We start from the raw sequence: 26,533 nt of genomic DNA, 5'->3' as shown, positions 1-26,533 counted from the left end.
GAAATCTGAAAACAGCAGTAGAGAGCCCCAAAAGATTGGGCCAAACATCCCAACTGCTATTCTTCGTACAAACAGTTTGTACACTATGAAAACAGCTTATTCTAATTCACGGTTTGGGTATTCTATTAAAAATATTTGCTAGAGCATTTTGTGCCTCCAACTTGAAAGGTTTACAAGCTTTTCCTTTACAAAAGGACAGTGTTTCTGCACACAAAGTAAGAACCATAAAGAAAGTGTTCATCAATTCTGGTGTGGATGAACTTGACTGGTCTGCACAAGCTCAGACCTAAACCTTTTGAAGGACTTCAAAATACAGGCCAGGCACTATCACCCAACATCAGTGCACAATCTTGAACATTTAAATTAAAAGGCATGACAAAATACTTTATTCTGGCTTTTGCTGCTAAAACATTCCACTAGATATTGCAATTTGGAAACAAGGACGTGCTTTCGTTCAGAGCATCATGAAAACATGTTGATTAGACAGTTCACATATAGAACTTAGTTTCACCCCAAACCCATAATGTGAGTCCAAACACTAAACAACTTTAACAGAAATGTAACAGGACAAATTTCAAAGAGGAGTCGGAGTAAAGTAAATTTGCTTTAAAAATCATGTAATAATGACATGAATTGAAAGCACCAAATCTTTTCAATTCTTCCGTGACAATCTAAAATGTATCTTTTTACTAAAAAGTGGCTAATGCAGTGGTTCTCAACATTTTTCACTTTAAGGCCCCCCTATTACCGAAAACAGTATTTGGAGGCACCCCAATCACCATATTTCTACGTAATATTATACTTATATATTCTACATAATGATTTAGAGCTTAGCATGACTAGACAGTTTTATATTCATTTTACAAAAATAACCAAACCATAATAAAATGTAGATTTGTGGGTGTTTTATCCTATTCTAATGCTTTTTTTCTTTTTTATTTTGAATAATTCTAAAGCATCTTAAGGTCCCCTTGGAAATCTGTTGAGGACCCCCCCATGAGCCCTGGCCCCCTGGTTGAGGAAAAAATACTTATATTTGATGGCACAACAAATAAAAAAATATACATTTTAAAACTGAAAGTGGGCCTAAGGGGTATTAGGAGTATTATTAGATCTTAGCACATTAACTCTATATTTTAAACTGAAACCTATATACATATGTAAAACCCTTAATACTTTTTTTTTTACAAAAAAATAGTCAAATGTCCATACATACCATAAACATAGTCCATACACAATACTGCATAGCAACGGTGCAGGAAACAAAAATTCAACAATTACAAGGCCTCTGGGAAAAAATTACACATTTTATTTAAATCAAACAAAAAACATTACTTGGCTAATGTTTAAGAATATTCAAAATGTTACTTTGCATCACAACTTCTACAAAACAAAAAAACAATTTGTTGCAAAAAAACCCCACCATACAGTGACAATATGACAAAGGATTAATTATGAAAGCATAGCTAAAAGGTACATAATAATATCAACTACACAAGTAGCTTTCAGAACAGTAATGAACCTTCCAATATAAATAATTCCCAAAGTAATGTTCAGCTTTGTTGTTTTATCAAAATAGTACATTACAGAGGTTCTCAGACAGGTTACTCTTTTCTGTCTGTGGAGTCATTTGCAAAAAAAACCTTGGAGAAATATAAAATGGGAAAAGAAGAGATTTAGAACACAAGAAACGCCATATACCCAAGGAGTACAAGCCAAAAACTATAGAAAACCACTTAAAGACTGGGAACCATGCCTATGGGCATAAAACTGTTAGGAAACTCTTTAACTACCAAGAGCATTTTGCAAGACAAGTCTAGGTCTAGGAACAGTCGCTGGAATTATCCAATACTTTTGATGGTACGCTATCATTAGCATTTGTGTTAGGTTCTCCAGCATCAGTATCCTTGTGTTGATTTCCAGGATCATCTACATTATTACTAGAATGTTTTGTCCCATCCTGTTTAAAGTTCTCTATATGATTCTCAATATGGCGATCTAAAGCGGTCTGGAACGTGAAACGGCTAGGACAGTGAGGGCAACTAAGCAATACTTTGCAAGGATCTTGTTTGTGGTAAATCACATGTCGCTTATAAACGCTAAGTAGTCCAAATACCCTACAGCAGTCTTTGCATTTGTACTTCATCCTTGGATTGAGAAATCCCTTCCCTTGATCCAATGACAGCTCATTGTCTACATTTGATGAGTGCTGATCTTCTTCATGCAATTCCTTTTGTTTACTATCCTTCTCACCTGTTGTTTGCATTAAGGTTTGACTGCTTTCATTTGCCTTTGACGCCATCTTCATTTTAAGCACCGAACAGTGGTTCATGGCCAGATGCTTCGTGACAGCACATCTTTGTGGAAACCGCCGCCCACAATGAACACAGGCATGCAGAGTACCCTTATGATAACGCATATGACGAGAGAGACTACTAGAGTGTACAAACCCTTGAGGGCACTGTTTGCAGGAGTATATTTTAGCATGGTTTCTTCCTCTCTGTCTACTTCTCATCCTTGGCGTGATTGGACTGCCTTGTTGCATTTGTTTTTTTGCTGGCATTTGGTGCATCTTATTCTTAGCTGATGAGCTGAAGTCTTCTTCTTTATTTACCTCTGGATGCTGGGATGTTTGATGGTTGTTTAGTTCTGGCATGCCATTTTTCTCTCTTTCTTCATCTCCTTGCATTTCCTGTGGTTGTGTGGCATGGCTGGACTGCTTGTTGATACGCAAATGGCTATTTAGGTGACTTTGCAAGTCTGATAACCAAAAGAAACGTAAATGACAGATTTTGCAAGGATAAGACTTCTCCATACTATTTTCTTGATCTTGTAATCGAATCAAAGCTTTGGAACCAGATGATCCATGACACTGTTTTTGGTGTGACAAAAGGGTCTCTCGTCTTAAAAACCGTATTCCACAGTGTCCACAACTATAAAATCGTTCATGAGCATGGTTCTGAAGGTGGCTTTGCAGACTCTCTTTGTCATTTAACACCTTACAGCACAGGGTGCATTTGAACCCCTGCTCAAGGACACGATATTGCTGATGTAGTTGTAAGCATTTTTGGCTTCTGAAACCTTGTCCACACCTTTCACATCTAAACTTAGCAGACTCCTTTACTTCCATCTTAGATAAAGTCAGGGCAGCTTGAGTAGGGGTTTGACACCATGACGGCTTGGCTGAAGGTTTTCCAAATAAAAAGGAAAACTTGGACAACACAGATCGATCAACTACAGTGAGTGTTCCATTTTCATGGAGTGCAAACTCAATGTGTGTGTTGGTATTATTACCACCGTTAATACTTAAAGGATCAGGAAAAAATAAGCCATGAATGGCCATGTGTTCAACTAACTTTTGGTAATGACGAAACCCTTCACCACACTCTGTACAGATAAACACCTCTCCTCCACTAAACCCTTGAGCACCATTCCTTGAGGTGTATGCCATATTGACAAAACTAAAGGTAGCTTCTTCTGAGGTATAAAATTCAATGGTTTGGGAAACTGGAAATGGAATATAATTCTGTAGAGATTTTAAAACAATAATCTTAATAGCAAAAGAAGTCACTTGGTAAGACACTAAAAAGCCAAGTTTCTATGTGCCCTGAACATGTGCTTGAAAGGGTAAAAAATTGTCAATTGGACAACTTTAATAAGAATAAAGCATGAAAACAGAATTATAAAAAAAAATATCTGAAAGGATTAAAAGTCTTTGATTGTGAATTTAATGATCACCAGTTTCCCAGTTTTGTTGGAAAGTATGGCCTTTGAGCAAAACACAGTTATGTAAACCTCATTAGGTATGGCTTGCACTGTTCCAGCTGGTGGCCCACAATTTGGATCTTGCCATCTAAAAAAAGGAGAAAAACAAGATACATATAACTTCAAAACATGGTGATTTTTATGTAACACAGAAATGTTGAATTATAATTCATACTACAGATTATTGGTCATTTACAGAAAATCACAGTGATCATCCCAAAAAAATGTCTTAGGCTCTGCAGTATAACTAGATTTTTTTGCAGAATGGGCATGCCTGAATTTAAAAGAGTCATCTACCCACATACTTTGGAGTAAATTGAAAATAAATCTTATTTTTCAAAAAAATGTAGTATAGCCACCGGAAGTGTATTGGTATGGCCAACTGAAAGCGGGTGCCAATGACTTGCATCTTAAAAGCGGAGTGCACAATGTTTGAAAGCCAGTGTTGACATTTGAAATCACCTAAACAAACACGCCCCAACCCCAATAGAATCTGGACCTTCTTTTGATAGACCCGCCCTACACATACCCATCCATGGAAAGGATGTCTTTTAGTAGACACACATCTTACTGCTGATTGGCTACAAGTGTGTTTTGGTAGTCGGCCCAACTCAAACATTGTGCACTCCGCCTTTAACATCAAAGTCATGACTTAAATTCAAACCTGTCCTGGAGGACCACTAGTACTGCACAATTTGCATCTCTCCCTCATTAGACACACCTGATTTGAATCTTCCGCTCATTAGTAGAGACTGCAAGACCTAAACTGGGTGTGTAAGGTAACTGAATGAGGTGTGTCACAAAGGGGAAACATGCAAAATGTGCAGTACTAGGGTGCGTTCCACTCCAGTTTTAGAGACACACTCGCGAACTTCCCTAAGCACTTCCCCTCCGGGGAATCCTTGTCGCCATTTTGAAATGTGTTCCACTTTGTCAAGTGGACGAGGGAAGTTTGTATGGACAGACCCTCGTTCCCTCGATTTTGACTGAGGGAGCAAGTCTGCTTCATATGTACACTTCATGCAGCTTCATATCCCACAATGCAACACGATTGTGACGTCACTTCAGCAACTCGCGCTTTGCACATGGAGGGGGCGGTCTCCACTTTCCATGTGATCAAGGGCTTAGGGCGATCCATTTGAACCCACTTCAAGTGTTCTAGCAGTAGTGGGCACTTGTACAATGTAAGCAATGACGTACATCCGAATGAACGAGACTGAGGGAAGTTAGCGAGGGAAGTTCATTAAAAAACGAACTGGAACGCAGGGCTAGTGGTCCTCCAGGACAGGTTTGAAAACCCCTGCCCTAGAGCAGGGGTCACCAATCCTGCTCCTGGAGAGCCGGTGTCTCTGCAGAGTTTAGAGCCACCCCTAATTAAACACACCTGAAGTACATTAATTAGCTGCTTCAGGTGTGTTTTATTAGGGCTGGAGCTAAACTCTGCAGAGACACCGCCCTCCATGAGCAGGATTGGTGACCCCTGCCCTAGAGAAATATGGCCAATCCACAGGAAAAGTAGAAGACTACAGGACCAGTAGAATCAGTGGAGCATGGGAACTTTCACAAGGGCAGAGTAAAGAACAGACGGATCAAAATCCAGGCATCCAGCAACCCGCCACAGACTAAAGCTTTACAAACAGGAAAGATCCAGAAGCTACAGACTGCCTCTGAAAAGATTCCACTCCAACTTGAGTTAAAACAAGCTAATCTCCCTGAAATGGTTGATTATCCTCAAGACAATCTCAGTCCAAGCAATATACATATGTTATCACCTATAGTGATATTGAATTATAGCACGGAGCAGCAGTGAGATTTCAAGAACCACAACAGATCAAAGGAATTGGATAACAAAGACATCTTTTTAAACATCATTTGACCATTTGTTTGGGCACACAGTTGGGGATAACTGTAGCATCGGAACCAACCGGGGTTACTTCTATTGTAAGATTTAATTTACGTTTAAAAGGGAATACCTCAATAAGGTTAGACAACTGGTTTGAAACCGTATAAATGTTCAAAGCTGGTACTGTTATGTGTTCAATTTGACTCTTTTCACTGCTACCACTCTAAAACCAGTGACAGTGCTGTGTCTTTAAGAAACTACCAGGCATGTGAGATGTTTATAAGAGAAGATAGATTAAAATTAAGGGAAAAAAATAAAGTGTAAATTAGATAGTTTGTCTCCTAAATATCTAGCACAGATATAGACACAACTGTAGGAAAGACATTAGCTGGGTTTCCATCCAATCGTAAAGCAAATCTTTGGTCACCTAGTAACCAACATTAAACAAAACAATGCACCCTTGGAAAATGGTGACAGGACTGCATGTAGTCAAGATGGGGCAAGTTATTAATTTATTAGCAGTGCAGCTTTTAGTTGCCAAACTAAATGCTGTGCACAGAAAAAGTAATGCAGCATTTTTGATGCAGGCACTACCAGCAAAGACATTAAGACGACGTCAAGCCCCATTTATGGCAAAGACAACATCAGCGGGAACAGCTTGACGGTATACTCCACAGGGTTTAATATTCGCTACGTCAGAACTTATTCAGCAGATGTGTTTCTGTCTCCCATTATTTGCATTTACTCTTTTTTTGAAAGTCAAAAACCACCTCAAACAGGCATAAAAACTTTTGCGAAATAAGGGATTTTTATTTGAAATTATTTGAAGTTTCCATCACTCGTTTCTTATGCGATACTTTAAAATGCACATAAAATCATGGTGATGGAAACATGGCTAGTGATAACATGTAGTTCTTCTAATCATTATGTGAGGTTCCTAGTTGCACCAGTGCAATCAAGAAATGCAGGAACTAAACATGAAAGAGGGAGTGAGCACTGACCTGGAAAGTCAGTAAAAGCCAGCCCCCTTACTGCTGGAACATGCAAATCTTGTTAATGCAGTGCATACATATCAAACTGATGAAAGTGATCCTGTTGAGTTCTTGTCAAAGCTGGAGAATGTATTGGACTCCTATGGTTTGTCAAATTTAAAAAGGCATGTTACTACTTATTACTTGGGTTCCTCATTCATTCAGTGGACCACTTTCAAAAAGTGTTTGTAACAAAAGAGCAGACTGAGGTTTAAGAAGAGATGCTCTACTTGGTAGCCTGACTATGTCAGAATTCGTACTTCCAATCAATTTCATTTCGCTTCTGTACTTAGTCTGAGATATCTCCCATTATAACCATTTTCCTCTATCTCCAAAACAGCCGGCCCAATCAACGAACAGAGGGTGGGCTGAGAGCCGTGACGTAGATGGTAAGCGTTGAATGTAAGATTGTAGTTTACAGCGGACATGGAGGCACAGAATGCTATTTGCTCTGTTGTGGAGAATATTCATGGCTTTTGCCAACTGAAGCCCGAACAAGAAGAGTGTTTGTTAAACATGTTGAATAGAGATGATGTTTTAGCCCTACTCCCGACAGGGTTTGGGAAAAGTTTAATTTATCAACTATTACCGATCGTCAGCGAGAAACTGGGGAGGTCAAAGGATGGCAAGGCGATAGTTGTGATTAGGGATGGTATTACCAGGCTACTACTTGGAGCTCTGGAGGAAGATTTGGTAAATTTGAGAAAGATAACTGAGGCGACTCAATAGAGACAGGTTAGAACAGGGTTCTCCAAATCTTACCCTGAAGGGCCAGAGCACTGCGGAGTTTAGCTCCAACCCTATTCCAACTTACCCACCTTTGATTTTTTAGTGATCATGAAGACCTTGATTAGCTTGCTCAGGTGTGTTTGTTTAGGGTTGGAGCTAAATTATGCAGTGCTCCGGCCCTCCAGGGTAAGATCTGGGGAACCCTGGTCTAGAAGATGTTACCACTTGCTACAGATGTGGAAAAAGTAGGCACATTTCAAGACATTAGAACCTTGACTTTTAGATTTGTTTCATGACATTAGTAATACTTGAAGTGACTTGATTAATGTTTTAGATGTTTATTGTTTTGAAGGTGTAAAGGTTCTTGTTCGGGCAAGTGGGGCAACCTCTTCATTTCAGTTCTCTTTTCAGGTAAGTAAGATCTTTGCCCGGAATGCAAAATGCCCTAGAGAAATGTGGACAATCCACAGGACAAGTAGAAGACCAAAGAACCAGTAGAACCAGTGGACTTTCACAAAGACAAAGTAAAGAATTGATGGACCAAAATCCAGACATTCAGTGACACCAACCAAAGATTTCCAAACAGGAAAGATCCAAAACTCAAAACCCAGCATGTGAGCCTAAATTTATGGAAAAGAATGGACTTCAGCAGCAACCAAAGGTCCAGGGTCCCAGAAACACATCACTTGAACCTTGATTGATGGAAAGCATGTGAAAGAACACTGTCCAGAGATTGTTCTTTCAGGAAAGCAGCAGCAAACAAAGAAAAGACAAGATAAACTCAAGAGAATCAAGCCATTTTAAGAGACTCAAAGACAATGATCTCTCTGCACATAGAGAACAGAAATGGACAAATGATGCATCCATAAAAATGCTAAAAAAACACTGCACATGACAGCCATAAGGTAGACACAAAGACAAACACATTATATAGATGAACCATATGATACTTTTATTCAAATAGTTGTGGTTTCCCACTATATGTGATGTTTCTTGAATGCCTCTTTTTCAAGCTCTAGATTTTTTTTGTAGAGCCACATTTTAAGTAAGAGCTTATAACAAGTCTGTCTAAAGGAATCAGTAAACCAGTGTGCAGGAGGTGATGACCCAATTACATGTAAGATTCCCCAGTGGCCAGAGATGGACAACTTAAAGTGGCTTCACCACCACTGGGCAACTACCCAAAAAGGGAGGTGTAATCTGTATGAATGAAGTGAATGTGATGTTTTTTTGTGCCAAGAGGATCAAAGGGGGACTGTAAGAACAAATTCCACTCCAACTTAATAGCAATTTATAGTTCCGCGTTGGACATACGCTATAGGCTAGTAGTTCTGTGTACCCTGACATGCGCCTCTTCAAAAATGTAACAACCATACCTGTCAACCCTCCCGTTTTTCCCAAAATACTCCTGTATTTTACCATTCTTTCCCCCCATCATCCCATTTAAACAATTTCCCCATTTCTCCAGTATTTTCGACTTTCTATAAAAAAATCCCATTGGCCATTTTTGATGTTTGCTAAATTGACCTCCGGTAAAGCAGGCGGCAGTATATCTGTTACATATTACTCAAACAACACCCGCCAATGAAATGAAGAAGAAAAGCTTCCAGAGGACGATGAACCGTGTGCAAACCTAGCACGCGCATTAAAAGCAGAGTCCACGATGTTTGAAAAACGCTTTGGAAAAGGAGACGGGCCGACTACCAAAACACACTCATAGCCAATCAGCAGTAAGGAGCGTGTCTACTAACCAACATCCTTGCCGGGTTGCGTATGTGTGGGGCGGGTCTATCAACAGAAGGTCCAGATTCTATTGTGGTAGGGGCGTGTTTGTTTAGGTGATTTCAAATATCAACATTGGCTTTCAAATATCGTGGACTCCGCCTTTAAAGCCGAAAGTATACTAGTAGGGCCGTCCGCATGCGCGCCATCCGCATGACAACATTTTCATCATCAGGAGGAAAGTACATTTACAACAGCGCATGCATGTGCAATTAATAAGACAGGACACTCCGCTCCAAACAATTACACAAAGGTTTTGTTTTTGTTTTGTTTTCAGTACAAATATCTAAAAGTTCTTAAATCAGGATGCATTTTCTTGATGAGCAAAATGACCTAAGAAAATAAGTTTAGTTTAGACAAAAATACCAAAGTTAAGTGAATTTGTGATTAAAACAAGCAAAAAAAAAAAAAGGGGTGTTCACTGATATGCTCATACAAAAATCACTGCAAAAGATGCTTTTCAACAGGTTTTACCTGTTTTACCTGTTGACTGGTATTAGATGTGCTGTGAGGTACGGTATTACTCCGCGCCGGGAACTTTGTTTGTATTCTTGCAATTGGCAAAGGCGGATTATTGCCACCAACTGGGCTGGAGTGTCTATTATTCAAGCTCTCAGCGGAAGAATATACGGGTGTGAGGCGTTTGGAAAAATTGGTCCACATGTTTACAACGAATGGTAAAACACCTGTTGGAAAGCATCTTTTGGAGCGATTTTTGTGTGAGCATATCAGTGAACACCCCTGACCATTCGTTGAGTTTCACGTCTTTGTAAAGGAAAGTTTACAAAAACAACTGGCTCTTGTTTAAAAAGTCACGACCACGCACTGCACTTTCTTTCTCAAGCATTAGTTAAGTTTGTAGCACATACTACTTGTCTAGAGTCGTAGGGGCTGTTTACACTTGGTATTAAGATGTGTTTTCATCGATCGGATCACAAGTGGATGAGAGAGACACATTACGTCTACACCTGGTATTTAAATCCGTCTCTTTTGTCCACTATCGACCGCTTCTGTGCTGAATACTGTGAGGGGGTGGTCTGTGAGACGGTGGGCGAGTCTCTCTGCTGTCATTCAAACGCGAGCGGGAGTAATTATGAGTTTATATGGACGCAAACTAATATTATGTCTGAGTCCACTGCTTTTTTAGCAAGTAAACATGCTGCACAGAGTTTTGTACATGTGTATGTAAGAGCTTTCTCTGAATTTTTAGCGCAAATGATGAAATAGGATCGCGCAACTTTCACATGCTTTCAAAACGAATCTACGGAGATCAGCCGCTTAGTTTTATCAATGAAAGGCTATAAATAGCGCTGTTCACCGTATGTTCACGCCAGAAGTAAAAAAAAGGTCGTAAAACTTGTGTTTAATACCTCAGATTAGATAAATGGGCGGAGAGAAGGCGGTCGCGTGTGGCTGTTCGAACACATTCAACCCCATGTGCGTTCCGCAACTCAAAATCGATCCGATCGAAAGTGGTTTCGACTACCTCTGGATGTGGTTGAAAGTGGTCGAAAGTGGACGAGCTCAAAACTTTTTGAACACCGTTTACACCTGGCATTAACGTCGTCCACTTGTGATCCGATCGACAAAAACGCATGTTAATGCCAAGTGTAAACAGCCTCGTAAATATGTTGTTTGATTTTTAAAGGGATAGTTCGGCCAAAAATGATATTAAATCCATGATTTACTCACCCTCAAGCTGTCCGAATTGCATATGTCCATCGTTTTCCAGGCAAACACATTTTCAGTTATTTTATAAATTGTTTTAGATCTTTCAGTTAATTAAATGTGAAGTTACGGGGTCCACGACCTTCAAGTCCAAGAAATCTGCATCCATCCTTCACCAAATAAATCTAAACGGCTCCAGGATGATAAATAAAGGTCTCCTGAGGGTAATCTGCACGGTGCTGTTGTAGAAATATCCATACTTAAAGCTTTATAAATAAAAATAACTACCTTCCGGTAGCGCCGCCATCTTAGACTCCTCTGTATTCAGGAGAGAGTATTAGCGTAGTGTACGCACTTTTCTTAGTGACGTATGACAAATTCGGAGGGCGGAGAATGTGGATTTTGTAAAGGATGGATGCAGATTTCTTGGACTTGAAGGTCGTGGACCCCGTAACTTCACATTTAATTAACTGAAAGATCTAAAACACAGAGCAGCAGCAGAGAAACCTCCATACGCTGCGTAAAGCTCTGATCTTGAATGCGGATGCGACTAAGATGGCGCATTACCGTATGAGAGTTATTTTTTTTAAATGTGGATATTTCTACAACGAAACTGTGCAGATTACCCTCAGAAGGCCTTTGTTTATCATCGTGGAGCCGTTTGGATTTATTTTGGATGGAAGCACATTTTTTGGACTTGAAGGTCATGGACCCCATAACTTCACATTTGATTAACTGAAAGATCTAAAACATTTTCTAAAATAACTGAAAATGTAATTGTCTGAAAAAATATGGACATATGCATCTCGGAATCATGGGTTAAATATCATTTTTGGCCGAACTATCCCTTTGATAAATTTTTTAGTAGATTATTTACTGGAACAGTTTAACATAGCACTCTATATTATTTCAGAGATTGTTTCTACTCATTATGTTGCAGATTTGAATATTATATTCAAGTTCAGGGTTTTGGTAAAGTTTTATGGTTTAAGGTACTTTAAAATATGCACTATGTATGTTGTCTGCTCCTGAAATTAAAATTCAGAAAGATGTAGGCCTAATGCATTGTTTTTGTTATTATGACTCATATGCAGTCTGTTTAAGGGTATGATCAAGTATTCTTCTTCTTCCTTTATTTCTTAATGCCATTCCAGCATCTACAACTATATTCATGGCAAGAACCAGTTAATCCATACACAAGTTTTATTCTGACAACTTGATCCATACACAGGTTGGGGAGGGATAATTTGGCATCTCCAATTTGCCTAACTTGCATGTTTTTGGCCTGTGGGAGGAAACCGGAGCACCCGGAGTAAAGCCACGCTGACACGGGGAGAACATGCAGAAACTCCACACAGAAAGGCCACCTGTCCCAGTCCTAGTAGTGAGGGGGGAAATTTCCCTTATTTTCAAGTCCCAATGTTGACAGGTATAGTAACATCCCGTCAGTTCTACGTGGACCACAAGCGATTTAACCGGTTCAATAGAACCCCTCACGTCAGGTTTAAAAATTGGTGTCACATTTCAGCTTGCGATTGTAAAAACAAAGGCCTCATTTACACTGTCAGTTAAAGGTGCAGTGTGTAAATTTTAGCGAAATCTAGTGGTGAGGTTACGGATTGCAACCAGTGGCTCAGTTCACTGATCACCCCTCGCTTTTGAAACGCATAGAGAAGCTACAGTAGCTGCCACCAGATAAACATGTCATTGTCGGTGACAACTTAGTAAAAAAAAGTTTGTCCGTTTTAGGGATCTGTAGAAACATGGCGGCACAAAATGGCGGCTTCCATGTAAGGGGACCCTGGGTATGTAGATAAAACATCATCTCATTCTAAGGTAATAAAAACATAACGGTTCATTATGAAAGGTCTTTATACACCCCTGATAAATTAGTTTTGTATATTATTTTGCATTTCTGTCAAGAGATTCTTCTAAAAATTACACACTGTACCTTTAAATGTGACCCAATTCCGATTTTTTACTAATATGTGACACAGATTGGAAGTGTTCTATGACCGTGTAAACAGATCGGTTTCAGGCCTCATTTATATGCGAAAATAAATCAGAAATGTGCCTATGCAACTGTCATGTAAACAGGCAGATCATAGCATTCCGTTCTGTTTGTATTAAAACAGCGACAATTTGGTACTTCTCAGCAGTTTAGTGATATTATTCTCTGGAGGAAACACCTGTGAAGGCTATAAATGATAACAACGCAGGAAACATGGAGGAAGAAAGTGCAGGGCAGCAGTGTTATTTTCATAAACTAAAACTGAAACTAAGATCAAAATGATTGATAAAAAACATTTTTGTAAAATGAAATATATACAAGTGATATTTAACGATGTTTAAACTGACCCACATTTAAAAGCTACAACTAGTTGGTGTGGTTCACATCATGTTGAGAAGAGCCTGTGTTTCGCGCTATAAAAGCAAATTCATGTTATTCCCACTTCCAAAGGATAATTACATTTGTACCAAGTAGAGCATGTTTTTTTGGGGGTCGCACAGTGGGATACGGTGGGTAGGGCAAAGTTGCTTTGCTGTTGTGGTGAATGACACAAAAAAGTGTTTAGTCCAATTAATAACTAAGAGTTACAATAGCTTTTATATGATATACCGTAAATTATTTTTATTGTTCAATTAAAGCTACATTTTCATTTATAAAATGACAAGGAAAATAAAACTTCTCATTTAAAGATGTAAAATATGTTTTTTTTGTTTTTTGCATATTTAAGTTTAAAAATATGTTGTTGGATCCAGGGATATATCATACCTATTTGAGTGGGACGCAAAATGAAAAGTTTGGGAACCACTGATCTGGAGTAGTCCTAAGGCAAAGACGTAATTCCATGGAACAATCGATAATGAATTGAAGAAAATTGTGTGTGAACACTTCTTACATCAGAAGCAACGAGCACAGGTGAGTCAGTGCTACAGTCTCTTGCTATCTCTCCCTCTCTCTAATCGGCCAATAAGAGCAGAGTAGGCTCACAAAAAGGAAGGGCTTTACCCATTATATACATGATTGATGTAAACACACACCTCACACTCACCCACACTGAAAGTCAACTAGTTTTCTTGCCTGTTAAACTAATATCCATAAACAGGTCAACGTTGCCCAAATAATGGCAGAAAAAGTTGCAGCAACAGGCTGGCATTCACTCACTCGCACACACAAAGAAAAAATGTAAACAAACATAGTTATAGGGCTGCATTAATCTATTAATTATTTTCTTTCTTTCCTTTAAAACACCAATACCAGCTTCTAAAGCTATATTTATAGCGAGAACAATGAATAATTAAATAAATGAAGATTAAAAAAGATGTTTAAAATGTATTTTTGAATTATTTTTGTATTAATCTAAAATTACCCTTTGGTTAACTTGGCAATAAATAATTAGTACAAATTCTAACATTCGTATATCTTAGATAACTTTAAATATAAAAAATTCTAAAACAAAACAAAAAAATACTTCAACTAAGATAAAATTTAATACAAAAAATAAAGCCCCAGAAATAAGAATTGCATTTAAAAAATATTTGACATTTTTTGTAAATTATTTTTGACAAAAATAACACTGCAAGATTATAAACTTCCTTAAACCTGGATTTACATGAACGTGGACATCACATTTTATTTGTTTGCAACATAATACTTCATTCTGTGTAACTGGAACCTGGTGTACACAAACATGGACAATTACACTGCTTTATGTTCAAAGAAAAATGTTTGGTTATTATATTTATTGGTTCTTCCTAACCCCAAAATAGCTGGAAGAAATCTGAAAAAAGACAAACCAAAGTTCGGGTCTTAGGAGTTTAATGAAAAACAAAGTTTCTAAAAGAAACCTCTAACAGGAATAGATGCACGAGGTAAAACTAAATAGTTAAATAACACAGTAAACACAAATACTTGACGCGTTCTACATGATATTAATCAGACAGTCTAGATACACCATATAAATGTTATATTACAACGTACAGCTATCTGCACAAAATGCAAGTAAACAAAGTAAGTCACGTGCTGGCTAGTTTACCTGCTGTTGTGGATGCGATCTATAACCATAACAGTGTGCTTTAAAACACAGCCAGACAAAGCACAAAGAATTCACAACATAAATTAGCAGCAATAAAGCATTTGCTATCATTTTAGCTATTTGCTGTGTTGTGTAATCATCTTAGCTCTGATTGGGTTGCACTTCTCGCTAAAATTAAAGGACGTTAATGCTTTGAATCTGAACTTTCCCATAAACAAAGTGCATTTCAAACTCGGTTTTTCACCAGGTAAGAAGATTAAAACATTGCTTTATTTTTTAGGCATGTTTGTAACCCAGACCTTTCATAAATTACGCCTAATGTCATACAGTAGCATGCGGGACTTGCGCTAAACAATGTCCACAGTTTTGTTTTGAATATTGAATTTATAAATGTAATAGGTTTGTCACGTGCAGGCTCATGTTTTTATAGATCATTGTGAATTCATCTATAGGCTGTTCCAAACCCATGTTTTTATTTTTTCTCTAAATACATAAGGAAATTTTAAAGAAATCTTCAAAGATTCAAATCTTTAAAGAAACGTTTTTTATGAAAGGAGAGGTTATACAAACCAAAGAAGAAAAACTGACACATAAAAAAGTAACTTATAAAAGTATGAGATACTTTATAAATGTCATTTTTACAGATTTTTAAGTCATAGAATAGCTTTTGTATAAAGAACAAATCAAAATTTAAATATACAGAACATTAACACTACCCTTTTCAAAATAACTTTGGTGCTTTTACATTACATTTGGCAAAGCTTTAACCCAATGTGACTTGCAGTGAAACTGCACATACATCTTTTAAACTCTTGAGATTATTTCTTAAAGATAACTAAGCTAACCTAACCATTCAAGAGAACTTACCGTAAACTATAAGAACAGGCTAAAGACGGCTATTTGTGTGCCACCAAAAACAGTAAAATTTGGGTTTGGAATGTGATGCATGCGAGTAAATAATGACAAACTTTTAATTTGGAGTAAGCTAATGCATTAATAAAATAACACAAATCTAACCTGGCTCAGACAACAAATAAAGAAGCAGTTCAACTTTTACTCACCCCAATTCCGATGTTCCCAATTCCGATTAATGTCCTAATGTCACTCCCCCTTACTGAGGCTAGAGATAACGTCACAGATTACCCAGGATTTCTAAACACTGACAAAGACAAATGAGAAAGTTAACTGTATTGGATATATTTTCATCATTATGCATGATATAAACAAATACAGAAGTCCAAATAGATGACTTAAAAAAAAAGAAAGAGCAATAACATCCAAATTACGTTACTTTGAACAAACCTCTTACATGCTGCTGAATAAGAAACAGTTTTTGCATATAATTTAGTTATCTTCTATTCTAGCAACATTAAAGGTTATTACATTTCAATGTATGCACTATGCTGAAGTAACCATTTGTATTTTCTTAGGACACGGCAACCAAATTTGATGCATTTACTGCATACTATCATACACAAGCATATTATGCCTTTTAAACCTTTATGCCTCGTGGATCGTGTGGTCGGAACTCGACTCGTATCGCTTAGAATGAAGCTGCCTATGTAGTCAAACAATTTAACGTGTCAAAGTAGCTCAAATAGTGTATATACAGTCTTTGCTAGTTGATGATGCATTCTTCCAGAATTACTGGACGATTATTGCCCAACACTACATAATACAGACACTACAACAGCAACATCACATAAACAACGCCATGTTAACGTTACTAAACTAGTTCGTAGCAAACGATCATTTATTTGGTGACATACAAGCCAATAACATGGGGAAGTCCGACCTGTTATATGATTGTTATATAGAACAACAGTTTATTCCTTTATATCAATGTATTTTCAAAACTAACCAGCATGTTACCTTGTCGATTTAAAGACGTTTCGACTGAAGGCCAGGCATGCGTAGAAACATGATGAATGCTCCTCAGGTTAGAGTATAACGCTAGCTGTAGTCCGATTCCATGCGAATATAATTTTCATTATATCTTAGATTTGGTTTGTAGTCGACTTTGGCCAGTTGTTTGTATATTATCGAAAAAGGGGTAGAAAAAGAAAAAAAATTAAGCTTCCTCTTCCCATTCTCCGCCCTGATTCTTATTCTAAGAATTAGACGTGGCTAAACACACAGCCACGTAGATTACTGCCACCCTCTGGAGATGTAGTAGTATTGCGTTCAGATATCAGAAAATGGCTGACTGATTAATGTAGTTCATTCATACTGGGCAGTGAGAAGTTTTATAAACGTTAAGTCTTTAAGTTTTCTTTAAAGGTACCTTGATAAAAAAAAACGTTGTTAATTAATTGACTGGATGGTCAGTTGTGTCTTAAGGTAGCTTTGATATAGGCCAGGATTTTGTATGAAGACTGTAAAACTGTAATAAATATAAAGAAATATAAGATATTACAAGATCTAATATTAAATGAAGGTGATGCCTATTAATATAGAAATTCACAGTTATGAAACATCCACAATTATACTTTAATATTGCACAAACTCCATGGAGCTATTTTATGAATAATTATTTACATTTTCATCTCTTTTTTCACACAAAGTTATCACAGGATTTCAGAAACACATTGATTGCTAATTATTTATTGCTGATTTTTGTCATTTTATGTTTGCTAACCAGAACGGCATCCATATGTGAAACTGTATGTGAATCTTGATGCAACAGAGAACACTACAGAAGCTCTTTATCATCTACTACCATTCAGTTTACAATTAATCCACCTTGTGCAGAGGTTTCATTAACCCTTCACTCTAGAAACTAGGACCATACACCCATTTCACAGTTTAATCAATACATCCATTTTATCAGTTATATTTCTCAACACTTCAAACATATGATATGTGCAATAATTACTGGTCTGCAATAGTTCTTGAAACTGCTTTATAGTGTTTTAAGAAGCACCTTTTTATTCAATGTTGTTACTTTAAATTATTGTTGTTAAATTTCAAATTTGTGTTTAAACTGTACATTTATTGCACTTATATTACAGTGAGGAAAATAAGTATTTGAACACCCTGCTATTTTGCAAGTTCTCCCACTTAGAAATCATGGAGGGGTCTGAAATTATCATCGTAGGTGCATGTCCACTGTGAAAGACATAATCTAAAAAAAATCCAGAAATCACAATGTATGATTTTTTTTACTATTTATTTATGATAGGCCTACAGCTGCAAATAAGTATTTGAACAGCTGAGAAAGTCAATGTTAATATTTGGTACAGTAGCCTTTATTTGCAATTACAGAAGTCAAACGTTTCCTGTAGTTTTTTACCAGGTTTGCACACATTGCAGGAGGGCCCACTCCTCCACACAGATCTTCACTAGATCAGTCAGGTTTCTGGCCTGTCGCTGAGAAACACAGAGTTTGAGCTCCCTCCAAAGATTCTCTATTGGGTTTAGGTCTGGATCTGGCTAGGCCACGCCTGAACCTTGATATGCTTCTTACAGAGCCACTCCTTGGTTATCCCGGCTGTGTGCTTCGGGTCATTGTCATGTTGGAAGACCCAGCCTCGACCCATCTTCAATGCTCTAACTGAGGGAAGGAGGTTGTTCCCCAAAATCTCGCAATACATGGCCCCGGTCATCCTCTCCTTAATACAGTGCAGTCGCCCTGTCCCATGTGCAGATAAACACCCCCAAAGCATGATACTACCACCCCTATGCTTCACAGTAGGGATGGTGTTCTTGGGATGGTACTCATCATTCTTCTTCACGTTTAGTGGAATTATGACCGAAAAGTTCTATTTTGGTCTCATCTGACCACATGACTTTCTCCCATGAGTCCTCTGGATTATCCAAATGGTCATTGGCAAACTTAAGACGGGCCTGGACATGTGCTGATTTAAGCAGGGGAACCTTACGTGCCATGTATGATTTCAAACCATGACGTCTTAGTGTACTACCAACAGTAACCTTGGAAACGGTGATCCCAGCTCTTTTCAGGTCATTGACCAGCTCCTGCTGTGTAGTTCTGGGCTGATTTTTCACCTTTCTTACGATCATTGAGACCCCACGAGGTGAGACTTTGCATGGAGCCCCGAGGGAGAATGACAGTCATGTTTTGCTTCTTCCATTTTCTAATGATTGCTCCAACAGTGGATCTTTTTCACCAAGCTGCTTGGCAATTTCCCCGTAGCCCTTTTCAGCCTTGTGGAGGTGTACAATTTTGCCTCTAGTGTCTTTGGACAGCTCTTTGGTCTTGGTCATGTTAGTAGTTGGATTCTTACAGCTTGTATGGAGTGGACAGGTGTCTTTATGCAGCTATCGCCCTCAAACAGGTGCATCTAATCTAAGATAATAAATGGAGTGGAGGTGGACATTTTAAAGGCAGACTAACATGTCTTTGAGGGTCAGAATTCTAGCCTATAGCCAGGTGTTCAAATACTTATTTACTTATTACAAATTAAGATTTGAAAAAATCATATATTGTGATTTCTGGATTTTCCATATTATTCATCTAAAATCATTCCACAATTCTGAGATTTGTTGTAATTCTGCCATTAGTTATTAAATTGCAGATTTGCAGTGCTTTTTAGTTAAGAATCACGTTTTAATGAAATATGAGATTATAGCTAAGATAATTTTTTATAAATAGTTATTTATTTAAAAGCGGATATTTTAAAATTGAAATGTAAAAAAATGAATGTGAAATGTTGATGATAAGAGACATCTCATTGAACAACATGATGAGAACAGTGTAATGATGAGCTTTACGAATACCTTTATTTTATTATTAGTTTATTATTTATCTTTCAAAGTGCAAACTGATATGATTCTTATATTAAATACGCTAAGACAATTAGTTATAGTAAAAAAATAGCATAAAAGCTACCTGCATGCACAATAGATGAAATACTTTAGTTTAATAAGTTTTTGTCATTTACAAAAGATATATTTGTCAAATACTTTGCAGGTATATCATTATTGGCACATACACATATACTAAATATGCATCACATATATGCATCATAATTACAAGGCAGTGTTTTAATACAAAGCTTCAAACTAACTGAAATGTATTTTATTTCCAGTTTTACTCCAGTAAATGTGCCTCAATGTTAATTATGCCGGCAGCTATGGTAAGTCCTCTCTTATCCAAGAGTCCCTCATGTCTGTTAGCTATACTTCTGCATCAGAGAAAGACTTACTCCCCTGCTCTTTGTTTCGAAAGGTGTGCAGTGAATTTGTGCAGGTATTCGTGCGTGAAATCTCCTCTGTAAAAGCTGATTCCAAGACCTTCAGGATTGACTTGCGCACCTTGTCTTTAAAGTCTTGTCCCATGAAAACATACAACAATGGGTTTAAGCAGCTATTTAGGAAAGCCACACTGGTTGCAATGGGCATTCCAACTCTGGTGACATAGTCCAGGGTGAGGCTGTATTCATCTGCCATGTGGTATACCATCTCTATGATGATGACAATATGGTACGGAGCCCAACACAGGAAGAAGGCAGTGATCACAGCTGCAATGATCTTAAAGGGACGTCCAGTCCTGCCAGACATCGATCGGTTCTTTCGGAGCCGACATATAATAACTGCATAACAGGATACAATTATTACAAAAGGCACCACAAAGCCAAGCAAGAAACGTGTAATGATCATGGTGCGATGGTGTAGCATACGGATCGCCACCACTTCTGGTGTTTTATAGTCATCAGACAGTGCAAAGTTGTTGAAGCAGTTGGTTATGTTTTTATTGTGGTGGTCCGGTGCAGTATCCTTAAAGACGAAGTAAGGTGAGCTCAATGCCAGGGAAAACAGCCAAACTCCCAGGCTCACGACAGAAGCGCGGCTCACAGTCCGATGGTTCTGTGCCCAAATTGGATAAACCACAGACACACAGCGGTCAATGCTGATCACAACCAGGATGTACACACTCGCAAACATGTTGAGGAAACTAAGGGTGCTGTTGAATTTACACATGAACTTTCCAAAAGACCAGTGGAAACCCATAGCTGTATAAGCCACGCTGAGAGGGAGGAAGGCCGTGAATAGGAAGTCTGCAATAGCGAGGTTCAGAAACCAGACAGTGTTCACTGATCTTTTCATTTTGAATCCAGTAACCCAAATCACAATGCCATTGCCCACCACTCCAAGTACAAAAGCCAGACTGTAGAATATGAGTGACACGATGTTAAGAGACCTCACAATCTCTGTTAGCTCATAATCTTCATAATCTTCGTCATACTCGGTGGATGTGTTGGCAAACACAGGACTCTCTGTGTAATTGGCTAGATCCATTATTGTAAGTTCAAATCTGGATTGACAGAAAAATATTTTGAGTCAGTACTGATATTAAAAAACAAACAAACAAAACATCACACATAACGGTCCTGATGTAGTAGGCATAGAAACCAACACGTTGTTCTACTTTTTTCCACTAGAGGACAGACCATAGATACATTTCGCACTAAAGAAAAGCCTCTACATAAATCTCTTGGATGTTTTCTGCTTTCTCAGCCACTGCATTTCACACATTAAACATATTAATCTGACTGCCTAAATTGTCGCGATCTGTACCTCCGCTGCAGTCGTTATTTGTTTAAGACCCCTTTCTTTATCGGTTTCTTTCAGTTTTGCACAAAACAATTTTTACATAAAATACATGCAAAATAATATGTTAAAAACCTAAAAATACGAGATTTTGATCCACAAAAACATTTTCCTACAATCATATGAAAGTCAAAATGCAAATTTAGGTACAGATAGACAATCACGTTTAACTACACTGTAAAAGCAGTAAATGACCAATAGAGATAGGCAGTTTGTTTTTTATAACCCATTTTATTGCTTATGTGGTTTGTTAACATTCGATCTCCAGAGTAACGTTAACTGTCTAATTGATAACTATGTAGTTTATAAGTTTTCATAAGTCTTCATACAATAGGCTATACCTATCTCTGCGATCAATGAGGTCTAATAATAACACCAAAAGGATTTTAATAATGCCAAAAAAGATACTTACCCAGAGCTGACTAATACTTCCACAAAATGATAACGAGATGTGCTCACACCTGTGAGTCGCGAGAGTAAACTGCAAGGATCTGCTTGCTTGACAAGACCCGCCACGAGCTCCGTTTGAGTGACGTCACGTCACCCGCCTCTCCAGTCTGCTCGGCTGCAGCTTTTAGTTTTAGTAGCCTATCTTTTCTCATAGGTTTGATCAAAGCAGCTTTTATGTCCACGTATGATTCCAATATGCGCATCAATTTCAAACTTTGCTGGTAAGCAAGACTTTTGCGGATTTCAAATGCCGAACACATCCAGCCTGAGACATGAGAGTGCGGCCTCCGAATGCGGCAAAGCAAGCAACATTCCTCGACAAAAACAGTGTGCTTGAAAGAAAGAGCCGAGAAGAGCACACACATAAAATACAAAATCCCAAAATGTAACAAAGACATAATGTTTCAACTTCAAGAGACTTAATGATTTTGACTCTGTACAGCAAGTGAGAAACTCAGAACTACGATGACACAGCCAATGCTGGACAAAAAAATAAAGTCACATGCATGACTTTATTTGGTCAATATCTTGCAAATGCTTCAAATGCTGGCGTTGTGTTGTTTGAAGAAGACACTACTGTATGCCAGCTGAGATGTCTCACTGCAACCGCTTATTTACTGTGGTCTCAACTGCCTCTGTGTCATGATGACTCCATTGGTTTGTCGAATTGTTTTCAGTGAAAAACATAAACATATCTTTAGTCAGATTATGGTTCTCAAGAGTCTGACATTAGTGCATGAGTCTGATATGAAAAATAGAACAAAGAGACCATTTATTATGCAGAAATCTGAGAAGTTAACCCATATCTATCAAAGATGCTTACAAATGTACCAATGCTGAAACTTACAAAGGGTTTCTGTCAAAACTTGTTAGTATGGCCAAGCTAAATACTTAGCAGAGACAGTTGAAGTGTTTTGCTTATTTTGGACTACAAACAAAATGCTTCTTAAATGTGACGGGGGAGAATTTGTGTAAATATTATTTGGTTTAGATAGATTTTTTCAGAAAGCATGCAGAAAAATAGTAGAAACTATAAACTTGTGCGTCCTTAAAAGTAAAGTCTGCCAATCAGATTAGCACTTACTGGAATAATAAAAAAAAAAAATCCAGTTCTTATGAAATATGTATCAGACGGTCCTAGAGGACTGTAGATGGCCCATATATATTAGCCTTTTATTACATGCAGTAATTATAAATTTGTCTGTGGCCTTTATTCAAACCTCATAGTTTAGTTGACACATTTTTCCAAGATATGTTTGCATGATAACAACTTGCTTATTAAAAAAAGATCAGATAAACCTTAGTCAGGCTTGTTTTGGAATATAGCCTGCATAAATACATGTGGATTTGTCAAAGATGGAAAACGCAGCTAAGATTGTGTAGTACATGGGAAAATCCTAATCAGTTCAAGCTGTAAAAGGGCGCTGTGTAGGTGGAATACTGCTGTGAGATCACAGATCCCTTTCCGCGCCTTCTTCCCTTTGGATGTTAAACTGGACAGTTTCTCTCAAGACACACCCAACCAACAGAGATGAAGTTATAGGCACACTAGCCCCCTATGCGTCTCATTTATTATACACCCCGACAGCAGAAACTTGTACTGTGTGGGTGTATAGGGAATATTGGCAGTCAGTATGTGAAACTTTTTCTTAGTGCAAAATGTTGGCCTGGACAGCTGTGAGAATAGAACAATGTTAAGAAACTATTGTTACTGGTGGTCGCAGACCTGTTTGCGAAATGTTGCTGTATATAATTGTAAGTGTAGTGTGGGGTATTCATGTCTTCCAGGAGGCATTTTAATCTCAACCACTTTTTTGTTAAAACCACTACTGCCTTGTTAAAACAATCGTTTGATGTTGTTCTCATGTGGTGCACATATAAGCTTGTTGCTTGGATGTATATATGAGGAAAAGCCGCTAAAGCCGCTAAACGCCACCTCTGTCAAAAATGAGATAATGATATTAACCGAATGCTTTCAGCATGTGTTTATGTTTATCAAATATTTTCACTTCAAATCCGCTTAATCCTGGCCTCAGGCAATTTAGAAATACCATTCAAAGATTGGATTAGCAGAATCTGCTATTTTATCGACAATTTTCAGCAAAGTCCTCTAAATGCATGGAAGATGCATGAACGGCGGTGCACGAAACACATGTGAATCACATTCAAATGTGTGTCCCTTGTGAGTTCTTGGACCTGAATACAACATGAATTTGGCAGTGCTAGTGCTCACAGTGCCCACTAATGTGTGGTTCAGTTTCTTCATTTTGAATTTTGACTTTCATCATTTGCAATGTTGCATCTTTAGTGATTTTGGAACTGTTTACCATGTCTTCTTCAAAGAAATTGAGAGTTTTGCCAGAAAAGCTTACATGCACTTAGAGGGTTTTGCAGCGAAAAACAGTCAAATTTCTTACAAATGTACACGCACTCTTGTCATAGTAATCACAGACTGTTTCTGCATACATTTTTGGTAAAACACACTGGTCAAATACTTATTCTAGAGTCTTAGACCTGTCTAATGATATATATTTTGTCATGATTAGAATTTAATTGTGATATATTAAAGCTGTGGTTCTCAACTCCAGTCCTCGGCCCACCCTATCAGAATATTTTAGATGTCTCCTTATATAAAACACCTGAATCCACTCATCAGGCTCCTGCCAGAATTTTTGCAATGTTTCTTTATTAACACATAACGAGCTGATTAACTGAATCAGGTGTTTTTTTGTATATGGAGACATCTAAAATGTTCTGGGAGGGGGGGCCCGAGGACTGGAGTTGAGAACCACTGTATTAAAGTATTGAACAAGGCATTTCAATAACTGAATAACCTTTTTGATTGCCATTAAAGTGAAATTACTGAACCTAAACACAAGATGCTCATGTCAGAAAAATGCTCATGTCAGACGCACTTAGAAGGTTTTGCATCTCAACTTCTCATATACAAACTTCAATTTTGTGGAACAGATTTGTCATGACCTAGAAAGCAGAGCTGCCAACCCTCACCCAACTGACCCCATTCTCACACTCTCACGCCACACATCCATTTTCTCAAGCAGGCTTGTGCCCACCATTGAGATCCCCATGGTATATAAAGTCATGAAATACTGTAATTGCTTAATGTGCCTAACTGTAAATACTGTACAAAGCCTATCTTTACCTGGTCTGACTTAATCATCGTCAGTCTAAAAGTGCTCGTCAAAGTCAAAATGATGCGAATACTGCGAATAAGCCTGTGTGAATAAAAAAGAAACAAATCAATTGATATTTACTATCTATAAACAATAATATATTTATAAACAAAATATAATTATCAGGAATAAAAGTAATAGAATGGGATAAAACAATAACACATATAGCTCACGATTATAAACTCAGAAAAGGTTTTTATTTCAATTTAACTTCTAAAATCTAATTGGATTTGTATTGTAAACCATTTTTCCGCAGACTTTTTCAACAATTCAACACAGAAACAGCTAAATTAAATTATTTGCGTTGTTTGGCAAGTAATTACTTTAAAATGATTGTATAAGTTCTTTAGTCTATAATAAACATAAAGTAAATCATAATATTAATAATGAATTAAAAACTCCCAAGATGCCAACCTTTTATGCACCCCCGAACACCCCCTCCCATAAGTAAATCTCACTCCAAGTTGAACTCAACAGTTAGCAGCCCTGCTAGAAAGTGTGCAGAGCTTAAAAAGAAAAAGAGTATTAGAGCAATTTTAAGTGATCCATGATGTTTTATGTTGTTTAATTTAGATTTTGGCACCCCACTAGCCTTTTCTCACCATGCAATGCAGCAGATTAATTTCTTGTTCTCCTTTACCCAAACAGAAACATATTTTAAATACTGTTAAGGTCATCTCTCCGAGGGTTACTGAAGCCTCCAGAAATTATCTTCATCTTCAACATCTCCAAGAGCACATTCTTTACCAAAGCCTTATGAGAATAACACAGTCAGAAAGATTGAGAGAATTTTTTATAAACTCACAGATAGACATGCAAAAATACACACAAAATACAATTAATGCCTTCTAATACAGTCACTTTATAACAAAACGAATAAAGAATATTCTGAATAAAGAATAGATTAAACATGCCAAAACAAAAGAGTTTTAATAGAGAGCATAAGCAAGCAAAGTTGTGCGCCCTGCCAATACAGATGTGCGGAGGAAGTGAACTAAGTCAGGAAAAAAAAACGGGGGAGAGGAGGAAGCAGAAATTAGGAGGATGAGGGGTTGTGAAACTTTTAGTGAATAAATGATTCTATTTTTGTAATTTTTAAAAGCACCACAAACATATGAAAGTAAATTTCCTGACATCCTTTCTATTAATGCAATGCTTAATAGGATGCAGGAGAAAAGTTAAAGAGGAAATAAAATCAATATGCAAAATCTAAGCTTTCTTTCCTGGTTTGTGAATAATAAGTATTCTATTAAATATAATTTGAATAAAGTTTTGTAAAGTAAAATTAGTTTTATTTGTTTTCTATCACACTGAAATACAGTGGCAAAATAAAGTAAGCGAACCTTTTCTGAATAAATCTGTCATAAAACGTGATCTGATTTTCACCTAAATCAAGGGTATTGACAAACATAATGTGTCTAAAAATAATAACACAGAAAATTCTGATCTTTCATGTCT

The 26,533-nt window shown here is 37.5% G+C and overlaps 3 protein-coding genes and 1 long non-coding RNA gene across 6 annotated transcripts in view; 1 reads left to right on the top strand and 3 right to left on the bottom strand.

Moving 5' to 3' along the window:
* Positions 1-26,533, top strand: part of LOC129447986 (serum paraoxonase/arylesterase 2) — a 315,340-nt gene that overhangs the window by 132,059 nt on the left and 156,748 nt on the right. The gene's annotated exons all lie outside the window — the stretch shown is intronic.
* Positions 1,287-16,985, bottom strand: LOC129447992 (uncharacterized). 2 transcript variants are annotated; one of them, XM_055210003.2, is made up of 3 exons: positions 16,720-16,985; positions 15,920-16,017; positions 1,287-3,853 (listed from the first exon to the last, which is right to left on the bottom strand). In XM_055210003.2, exon 3 carries the CDS (start codon positions 3,449-3,451, stop codon positions 1,823-1,825), a length of 1,629 nt encoding a protein of 542 aa, XP_055065978.2. In that variant the 5' UTR covers positions 3,452-3,853; positions 15,920-16,017; positions 16,720-16,985; the 3' UTR covers positions 1,287-1,822. The 2 variants fall into 2 exon arrangements, with proteins under 2 accessions (XP_055065978.2, XP_055065977.2); XM_055210002.2 differs by having other exon boundaries at positions 16,731-16,985.
* fpr1 (formyl peptide receptor 1) lies at positions 19,567-22,002 on the bottom strand. The gene is made up of 2 exons (XM_055210346.2): positions 21,844-22,002; positions 19,567-21,135 (listed from the first exon to the last, which is right to left on the bottom strand). The coding sequence occupies exon 2, from the start codon at positions 21,117-21,119 to the stop codon at positions 19,998-20,000; it is 1,122 nt and encodes a 373-aa protein (XP_055066321.2). The 5' UTR covers positions 21,120-21,135; positions 21,844-22,002; the 3' UTR covers positions 19,567-19,997.
* Positions 24,694-26,497, bottom strand: LOC129448176 (uncharacterized). The gene is made up of 3 exons (XR_008645667.2): positions 25,678-26,497; positions 25,490-25,581; positions 24,694-25,117 (listed from the first exon to the last, which is right to left on the bottom strand). It is a non-coding gene; the product is annotated as an uncharacterized lncRNA (long non-coding RNA).

Source organism: Misgurnus anguillicaudatus, chromosome 10, assembly GCF_027580225.2.
Source record: "Misgurnus anguillicaudatus chromosome 10, ASM2758022v2, whole genome shotgun sequence".
Taxonomy (NCBI): domain Eukaryota; kingdom Metazoa; phylum Chordata; class Actinopteri; order Cypriniformes; family Cobitidae; genus Misgurnus; species Misgurnus anguillicaudatus.
Note: the sequence above shows the minus strand (reverse complement) of the source record. Positions and strands in the feature narration are given on the sequence as shown.

What these genes read in the sequence shown, in the direction of transcription:
- LOC129447992 (XM_055210003.2), bottom strand. Translation starts at nt 3,451, where the DNA reads ATGGCATACACCTCAAGGAATGGTGCTCAAGGGTTTAGTGGAGGAGAG.
- fpr1 (XM_055210346.2), bottom strand. Translation starts at nt 21,119, where the DNA reads ATGGATCTAGCCAATTACACAGAGAGTCCTGTGTTTGCCAACACATCC.